General features: G+C 39.2%; 1 protein-coding gene across 1 annotated transcript; it reads right to left on the reverse strand.

The window, feature by feature from the left end:
* Positions 1-658: 658 nt before the first annotated feature.
* Positions 659-1669, reverse strand: LOC131618760 (uncharacterized). Its single transcript, XM_058889923.1, has one exon. It carries the CDS (start codon positions 1667-1669, stop codon positions 659-661), a length of 1011 nt encoding a protein of 336 aa, XP_058745906.1.
* Positions 1670-9213: the final 7544 nt, after the last annotated feature.

Below are 9213 nucleotides of genomic sequence, written 5' to 3' on the forward strand. Positions count from 1 at the left end.
GTTATCTGGTTTCTGAGCTTTGCATTCTCTTCTGTTAGTCGAGCGGAGCGGAGATGACTACCTTTAAGTTACGTCTCAACCGCTATCCTTTGGGTAATTTCCTCTTCAAGCTTCTTCTCGACTACAATCCTCTGGGTGGTTTCCTCTTCAAGCTTCTTTTTCAAACTCTTCACTTCGGCCCTAGCTTCTTTCTCTATTCTGAGCTTGTGAGCCCTTAAGTCTTCTCTGTATTCTCGCTTGAGCTTTTCTTCTGCTTCTTTTACAGCTTCTTCTATAACCCTTTGATGGTCCTCAACACGAACAGTGGTAGCTCTTTCACCCTTTTTAGCTCTAGCCCTTTTTTGAACTCTAGAAGATCCTCCTTTCAGCATTTTAACCTCTTGTGCTAATTCAGCCCTCTTCTGGTCCATAAGATAATGTTTTAGTTGCGCATCTGACCTCTTTTCCTGTAATTGGGTGCTTTCCATATCCACTTGATGCAATTCTCAATAGGCATAGTGGCAGTTAGAACCTCAGGTGGTTGCTCGTACAATGGGTTAACCTTCGGGAAAGGCAAAAGGCGATCTTTAACTCTATCTTCGACCCAATCTGTATAAGCTTGTTTGGCAACGGCATTCTTCTCTCCTAGGGAAGTCTGATCATCTGTATGGATGCTATTCTAGGCACTTCTTACTTTTTCCAAACCCTCTAGATCAGTTCCCTTCTCAAAGCAAACGGATTCGAATATCTCTTTGTCCAAAGGCTTGTCTTTAAGCACAAATCCCAACTGGCGTAATGCGAGCCTCGGGTTATAATTGATAACACCTTTCGTTCCTATGAGGGGAACGTTGTCAAAACTGCCACAACTAGTTATAACTTCCTCTATACTCATTCTGATGCAACACCAGACGATGTCATTTGCAGTTAGCCCCATGATCCTTTGAGGCCATTTCTGTGAGTCTCTTGTGGTGACAAACGCTCCACTTTTAGGCAAGTGTGAAGAAAACCATTCGTATAGTATCCGTAAACAACCCCCAACTAATCCTTTTTTCCCATACCTAGAATGGATGGCATAATAAGTGTCGGCCAACAGAGTGGGTACAGGATTTTGATCCATAAAGAGACAAATGGCAGTAAGATCGATAAAATTTGGAATATTCGGAAACATCACTAATCCATATATCATGACGGCCAGGAGGGCATTGAATTCTTTCCATTTTTTCTCAATAGCAAGGGCTTCAGCCTTCTTCATCAGAAATCTTACATAGAATCCATGGGTTCCACCATTAGGCTTCCAGTTATCCGTAACATCCTTCATGCTCAAATAAAGAGCACTAGCGATTCGATCCATTTTTGGCTTCTCAGGTACACATACAAAAGGGATTTTACGTTGAACCTTAATCTTGAGAATGTCAGCATACTCTTCAAAGGTGGGAGCCAGTTGGTAGTCTTGAAAGGTGAAGCAGCTCAACTCAGAATCATAGAACTGAAGAAGAGTATAGAGACCCCACTCATCAATACGAGTAGTCAACATAAGCAGAATGTGGCCATAAGTCTCTCTGAACTCATCCCGATTAGACCCAGTAACCAGGGTGCTCAATTGAACCAAAGGTGTTGCATCCTCACGAAAGAAACTGCAAGTGAAGGTACGTCTCGTAGCCTTTTTGTTGACGGTCACACTGTTAGCCATTCTTGATGAGAAGTGTTGACTTTGGATACCCTGAAAAATGGCATGCATATGAAGATTAATCTCTTTTTTCTTCTTCTTTTTTTTTCTTTTTTCTTTTTTTCTCTTTTTTTTTTTGAAATTAAACATGCTATGATGAGTATGATTCAATGAAGGCCCCTCCCCATATAGGAGAAGTGTATGTTGCTTTTGGACAAGATCGGACGTCGCAGGATCAAAAGTCTGGCATAGGTACCGCAGAACCATAAGAACAGTAGTCACCATCAGAACAAAATAGTCACCAACGGTACCTGTCATGTATGTCCCTCCCCACTCACAGGTGAATCTAGGCAAGGGTAGGTCAAAAAAGCCAACAGAGGATTGAAAGTAGGCGCAATCATACGATATTGCCTCGTTCAACCAAGCTTTGCCCGTGGATACATGATCGGAGCAATCAGACATACGTCTTCTGTCCGTCATGGCCACTCTATTCCTAGTTCCTAAGGTATCACTCATGGCCTGGGTATTGGGCCTTTTACCTCAAAGAACATCCCACCCAACCTGCAAATAGAGAAAATATGTGGCCCCCACGGGGACCCATAATATAGTCCAGATGCATGCAGAAAGTAAACATGATATGCAAGCAGAAAGTAAACATGATATGCAAGCATATATACAGGATGTACACATATAAACAAACAAACACCCAATAAACAAAACAAACAAAGGCTAGGATCGACTAGCTAAGAATGGACCAGCACAGGTCTATCAACATCCCCAGCAGAGTCGCCAGTTGTCGCTACCCGCGAAAAATGGAATCAGAGTCGCCACTAATATATTTATCCCATAAGGGAAAGGAATACCAGAAAACCTAACTCGAACAAGAACAAGGTCTTTCGACCAGAGAATAGGGCATGGGAGTCGGTTACGCAAGGGGAAGGTGCTAGCACCCCTCACGCCCATCGTACTCGATGGTATCCACCTATGTCTGTTTCTATCTAAAGGGTGTATCTATGTCTAAAACCTAAATGTGATCGAATGCAAAATAAACACGGGGAAAAGAAGGAATTATTTACAAGTGTGCTCGCTTAGGCCCCACGACCCAATGCCTACGTATCCTTTTCAGGAATCAGAGCGACCGTAGTTCGGCTCCATAATTTCCATTTTTTGTGTTTTTTAGTTGAACAGAGGTTAAGGTCACAATCCACGATGCTCGACCTTTGGAGACTTATACGCCTACTTTTGGAAAGGACTTAACTTGTTCTTAGGTGCCTAACAAGGCAAAAGAAAAGAATCTTGGGTTTGTGTTTTTTATGTAACTACATGATGAACAAAACCCAATACAAGGTTTCGTACCACTTCATTACTTTGTTTTAATTCGAGCCTTTATTAAGTGTTTTAAGTGTTTTTGGTTAGGTATTTTTTAAAGGGATTTTATTTGCGATTTGAATCATATAAGAATGTATAACGGTAGAGAAACAGATTAGGGAATGAATCCCACTCATTTCTCTCCCCATTATATAGTGGTAGAGAAACAGATTAGGGAATAAATCCCACTCATTTCTCTTCCACTAAGTGAGTGAGAAACAGATTAGGGAATAAATCCCACTCATTTCTCTCTCACTTTTAGTAAGGTGTGATTCACATCTTTATTTATTAGTGTCTTAATGTTGAAAAGAAAAAAGAATGAATAAAGGGGAACTAACCTATTCTCTAATCTAAGTTATTCTAATTCCTATTTAAGATCTAAACTAAAATCTAAGGGGAATTAACTAAGAAGAAAGTTGTTTAAGTTGACTAAAGTCAACTTTAACAACTAGGGGTATTTTAGACATTTCTCAAAATATAAAAATATTCACACAAAACCAAAAAAAAAAGAATTAAAATCTAAACTAACCATGAAAATATTCACAAGCAATTTTTTTGTATTTTTATTAAACCTAAAACTAATTTTAAGAATTAAACTAAAAACTCAATTTTATTCATGATTAACCAATCAAAAATTCAAAGAAACCAACAATTAAAATTCTAATAAAACAACTATGGAATCTAAAAAATCTAATTGGTTAAGAAAATATTTTTGTCACATTTGTATTATTCAAAAAGAAAAATGAATTACAAGTCATAAATGGGAAAGAAAACATTTTTACAAAAGGGAGTTAAAACCAACAGGGGTGTATTAGCAATGTTAGCATGAACTAAAAACTAGTTATAAGCAGAAGCTGGGCCTGTTCAGGGGGTGGGGAAAGCAAAGACGCCAGGCCCAGATTCACTGCATGATGGTGCGTTAGCAACAAGGGAGTGTGATTATGAAAACAACCCAGGCCCGAGTGATCCATGGCCCAACTATATTGCCTTATTCCAATTTTATTTCGTTTATCACTCAGCATGTGTATATTTGTTTTCTATTCTTTTTTTGGAACGTGACATTACACAGTTACACACCTCATGTCAATTGGTCACCCTTAATTTTAAGTCACAAGAAGACAAAAAAATATGCCCTCGGCCAATCAGAATATACCAACGCATCATTCAATCATATGAATAAGACAAGAAGCCAACAAAATTGGATAATAGAACCAATACACGCGTGACACGTCAGCAAACGGAGAGAGGAAGCATAAACAAACAGAGACGCCGGAGCTAGGGCTCCGGTCGTCTTCCCCGACTAGTTTCACGGTGGCGTTCGTCACTTTTTTCCAGAAATAAAAAAGGATGTTACCGGTCCACTCGTTTTTTCGCACTGAGTTCAAATTTATGCTCCAATCCATCTATTTCTTCCTCTAAACATTAAACCGAAACCATTTGTAACACCAAAGTATAACTAATATCTACCAAAAACAAGATCTAACCACAGTATGATGATTATTCATCTTCCACACTCGAATGTTTAACTTGCATACACGCAAATAAGCAACAGATTCAAGCAAATTGCAAACAAAAATCAAAGTTCCATAGGAAAGAATCAACTAATGAACATACAGGTATGCAAGATTCATATAAATCATGATGCTAAGTATTGGATCCTACCTGGAGAGATTCTTGAGCAGATATCTTCGGAAAACTTCAATCCTCTGCAACTCAACTTTGATTCTTTGAAGATGATGATGAAATTCGAGGATGTACAAAAATCCGCACGCTCTGAGAAATAAACTCGGATAATCCTCTTCTTCTTGCTGCTTGTGAATGAACAGATTAGCACTTTCAAAATGATGATGATGATGATGATGATGAACATACGCTAGCATAGAAAGATTCAGTAGCATCCATAGTGGTAACAAAATGACGTAGATGATGGAGGAGGGAAGAATATGAAGCTTGATGAAATGAGAGAAAGTGATGAGAGGTATTTGGATCGGAGAAGTTTGTTAGGGCAGTTACGGTGGCCGGAGGTAGTTAGAGGAGATGGTTATGGTGGAGAGAGAAAGGAGAGAGTGAAGATGAGAATCTGAAAAAAATGAAGTCTCTCCCTTGGATTTGTGAAGGGCGTGGAGTTATATAGTGTGAGGTTGTGTGGCTCAAGGAGTGTATTATGTTATGGTATGACTCATGTGTAGTGGATATTTTTCTTACCCTTAGCAAGCAAGTTTACTCATTTATGGTAAGCATCTGGTAGCTTTCGTACATACAATGATGTGCCTAACAACTTCTCTTGCGCATGCCCTGGTCCACGCTTATCAGCCTTATGCTAAGCCAACACACTGACTTCGTGTATCTCTATCTCCCTCTCTAAGACATCTTTTAGCTCACTCTTGGACCCAATGAGGAGAATACATGGAATAGAGGAAATTTGATGTTGGAAGGTTGGCAAAACGAAGCTTGGAAGTGGGAGAAAAGTGACTTGAAACATGGTGGGCTGTGGCTGCATGGGCTTGCGCGAGCGTGACTTAGCTTGGCTTAACATTCATGGCAAAGACGTGGCTTAGCCAGGGCACACATTTGGATGACTCTACCTCAATCCACAAGCATCCAATTTATACAACCTATGGCTCGTTGAGAAGAAGAAATGGCAGGGAATAACTTTACACCATGCTTGATCAAAATGGAGATTCGTGGAGCTTAAAAAACGACCTCAAATTTGGCGCACCACCTGTTTGCGAAAATGACTGCGTGTGACTCAGAGTTCAGCCTGGCCGGATGCCTGACTTGAGATTTGCGAGGCAGTGAATTTGAAGCTTCATATATGATTCAATATTTGTCCAATTGACTTGATTCTTGGCTTAATTAATAGAGAACGCGGAGGGGAATGTAATAACACCAAGACTCCATTCATAGCACACTTGTATATCTCTAAAATCAGCTTGAAATTTGGCATTCCACATGTTTGATACAATGCCTGGTCATGACCTGGAAATCTGCCATGCAACCTTGGTTCCAACAACTATGAACACCCAACTTCTCTCATCCATATCTCTTTATCTAGCATTCAAATGAGAAAACCTTCAACTACAAAGTTATAGATTCATATGAAATAAACCACTTTATTGTTGACCTTGTTTTAAATTGAATCCTGAATCTAGGTGAGAAGTGTGCTTGAAGTTGACTGATCATCATGCTTTAAAATGTCAAAATATTTTCTAAGTGTGAGAACTTTCCTTTTTTAGCATAGCTTCAAAAAAAGGCAACTTTGACAATTTCTTGATTTTATTTTATTTTGTTGACTTTCTTTGACCGACTTTCCACCAAAAGTCAATATTTGACGGTTGACCTTGATTTTGACAAAAAAAGTCAACTTTTCCTGATTTTTTCAAATTGCGGATGAATTTTCCCGATTAATCCATTTCCGATATAATTCTCAATCAGTTTTCAACCAAAGAAGCCCTAATGAATATTTCTTCAAGACAACCACATTTCACACTCAAAACCATCTCCTGATTAAATTTTGACCAAAAAGTCAACAGGGTTGACTTTGGCCAAAACCCTGATGAACCTGAGATTTGTATCTTTTAACCAGAGCTTTGACTCGGAGAGAATGAAACCCTGATTTTAGGAGTATGCCAATGGAAATGATCCTCTTCAATAAGACATCAGATCTGATTCTTCTCAACCAAGAATTTCCTCAACCTCAGCCCCTCTTTGTCAATCTTCTTGAACAGTAACAATGATATGCATGAAAGTGCCAAATGAATGACCTACATGAGGTATGCACATGGATGTGAGGTGAGGGCCAATTGGGGAATAAATAATTGTGAAAATTTTGGGGTGCAACACACTCCAAAGTTGATTCTTGATATTCTGACCAGAAGAACTCTAGTTGCTGACTTCCCTCTGATGTTCAAGGAAGAATTATCAGAATCTGTTCAACTCTATCCGGAATCATGTGTAAGAGACTAGTCAGAAGTTGGCCCTGTTTGGATTCGTGGAAGAACTCTTCCATCTTTGGATGAGTTAAACAAAAAGGATAAGAATAAGAAATAGAAGAACCTGAAGAAAAAGGTTACTGATGAAGGTCCTGCTGCAAAGAAAGACAAGAAGCAGAAGAAACCTTCAGGTATTGTTATCTCTGACTCTGTACCTGTTAACAGTTTTGAACAAATATCAACAGAATCTCTTAAAGTTGCCCGAACTTCTGAACAGTTTCAGAAGCTCATAGAAGAGATAGATAATGTAGACACTTCTAGTTTACACTCTTCTTCCGACCTTCCCCCTCAGATAATTCAACTATCCTCAGAAATTCCACCCTCTTCCACCTCCACAAAAAGAAAACGTTCTCTTCATTATGAACAAACTCTGAACCCCCAACCTCTAACTATTATCTTCCCACAAATTCCATCTGAAAATATCTTTTCCACTAATCAACCTCATACAACCTTCTCCATTCCTAAACCAATCTCACCAATCAATAACCCTTCATCACCATCCACTTTTTCTGACCCTCTTGTTGCTATCATTGACTCTGAAAATGAAGCAGAATCTTCACCCCCTCCATCCTCTTCAAACATCTCCTTGTTTAATAGAATCCCTGAACCTTATTTCATTCTCAACCAAGTTGATCCAATAACCGTCCTCAACCCTCCAAAACCCTCTGTTGATATTCGTTTTGAATTGTTGAAGTATAAGGTACGGACAGGGTTAGATGCTCTGAAGGTTGCTCATGATTCTAAGCTGGATCATGTAGCTGCTGGGAAGCTTTGGAAAGCTTTTACTAAGGAAGTTCAAGAGGAGTTTCTGGACCTCCAGAAGGACTGTCTTGCCGATGCTCCTGGTCCTGCTGGACTATTGCTGGATTTCGGCAGTGGAAGGTATTATCATCCTATCACTGACTGGAGGCCTCTAGAAGAGAAGCCTTTCGTTGATGAGATGGAAGCAGATAATTCTTTGGCTCTGGTTGTTTGGAAGCCATATCCATACAAAGTTCTGACTGGAGATTTTCAGCTTCTGTTCAACTGGTTTAGAGAGAATCCTCTGGAAGAGAATCCTGACATGGTGTATCTAGAGGTTGAGTATCCTCTAGAAGTTGAGATTCCTGTTTTTCAAGAGCATCCTGCTGAAGAAATTTATGTTGAGGAAAATCAATAAGATGCTCAAATGGTTGAGGCTGATGCTGCTCATCCTTTCCTAAAAGATAACCTTGTTGCTTCTTCTGCTGATCCTTCATCTTCTATTTTGATGAACACTCAGAAAGAACTCCAACAGAATCAGGCTACCTTGGCTAGTCGTCTGGACAAGCAAGATGACACCAATGCTGAAATCAAAACTTGGATGCAGAGACAAGAAGAAACCTCCAAGAAGCAAGCTGAAGACACCTCTGAGATTAAGAACCTTTTGGTCGCCTTAGCCTCTTAGTTTAGCCAGTCGTAGTCTGTGTCTTTTGTCTTAGTTGGTTTTCTTTATTTTTGCATTTGTTTTGTTTGCATCTTCCTTGTACTCCCTTCTAATTAATCAATGAATATTATCTTTTCTCTCTTCACTCTGTGTGTCTTTCATCTGAATCTTTTATACTTTTTGATGTTATGACAAAAAGGGGGAGAAGCGTGCTAATTGAATTGATTTATAATATCAGTTGTTGGGCTTAAGTCTCAACATTCATAGCATATATTGCAAGTTTTCTGTCTTTGATAGTTTTGCAGGAATGTGATACTCTGGACAAGCTCAATAAGGGAGAAGCGAATATGGGGAGAAGCAAATATTAAGGAGAAGCAAAACTGAAGAGAAGCATCTCTCAAAGAGTTGAAGCAATCAAGCGCTTAATGTTCTGATACATTTCAAGTTTTGATACAAGCCTTTTCTAAAGTGCTCTGATACAAACCTTGCTCTGATTGCTCCCATACAAGAAGTTGCAAGATCATAAAGAAGCTAGGCTCTAATGCAAGAAGCCATAAAGCTCTAAAACAAGCAAGCTTTCTTGATGCTCTAATAGAAGACTGAAGATAGAGCTCTGATACAAGTGATCTCAAAGAGAAATTTAAAGCTTTAAAGCTGTCCAATGGAAGCTCTGAAGTGAAGCTCTGAATTATCTGAAAGTTCAAAGTTCAACGTGAAAGTCTCATCTGAAATGGAAAAATACTCAGGGAAGTCTTTTATTTATAAAATCTTCTAGTATTTATTTCAGGGGGAGATTATTAATC

Source organism: Vicia villosa, linkage group LG7 (genome assembly GCF_029867415.1).
Source record: "Vicia villosa cultivar HV-30 ecotype Madison, WI linkage group LG7, Vvil1.0, whole genome shotgun sequence".
Taxonomy (NCBI): domain Eukaryota; kingdom Viridiplantae; phylum Streptophyta; class Magnoliopsida; order Fabales; family Fabaceae; genus Vicia; species Vicia villosa.

What these genes read in the sequence shown, in the direction of transcription:
- LOC131618760 (XM_058889923.1), bottom strand. Translation starts at nt 1,669, where the DNA reads ATGGCTAACAGTGTGACCGTCAACAAAAAGGCTACGAGACGTACCTTC.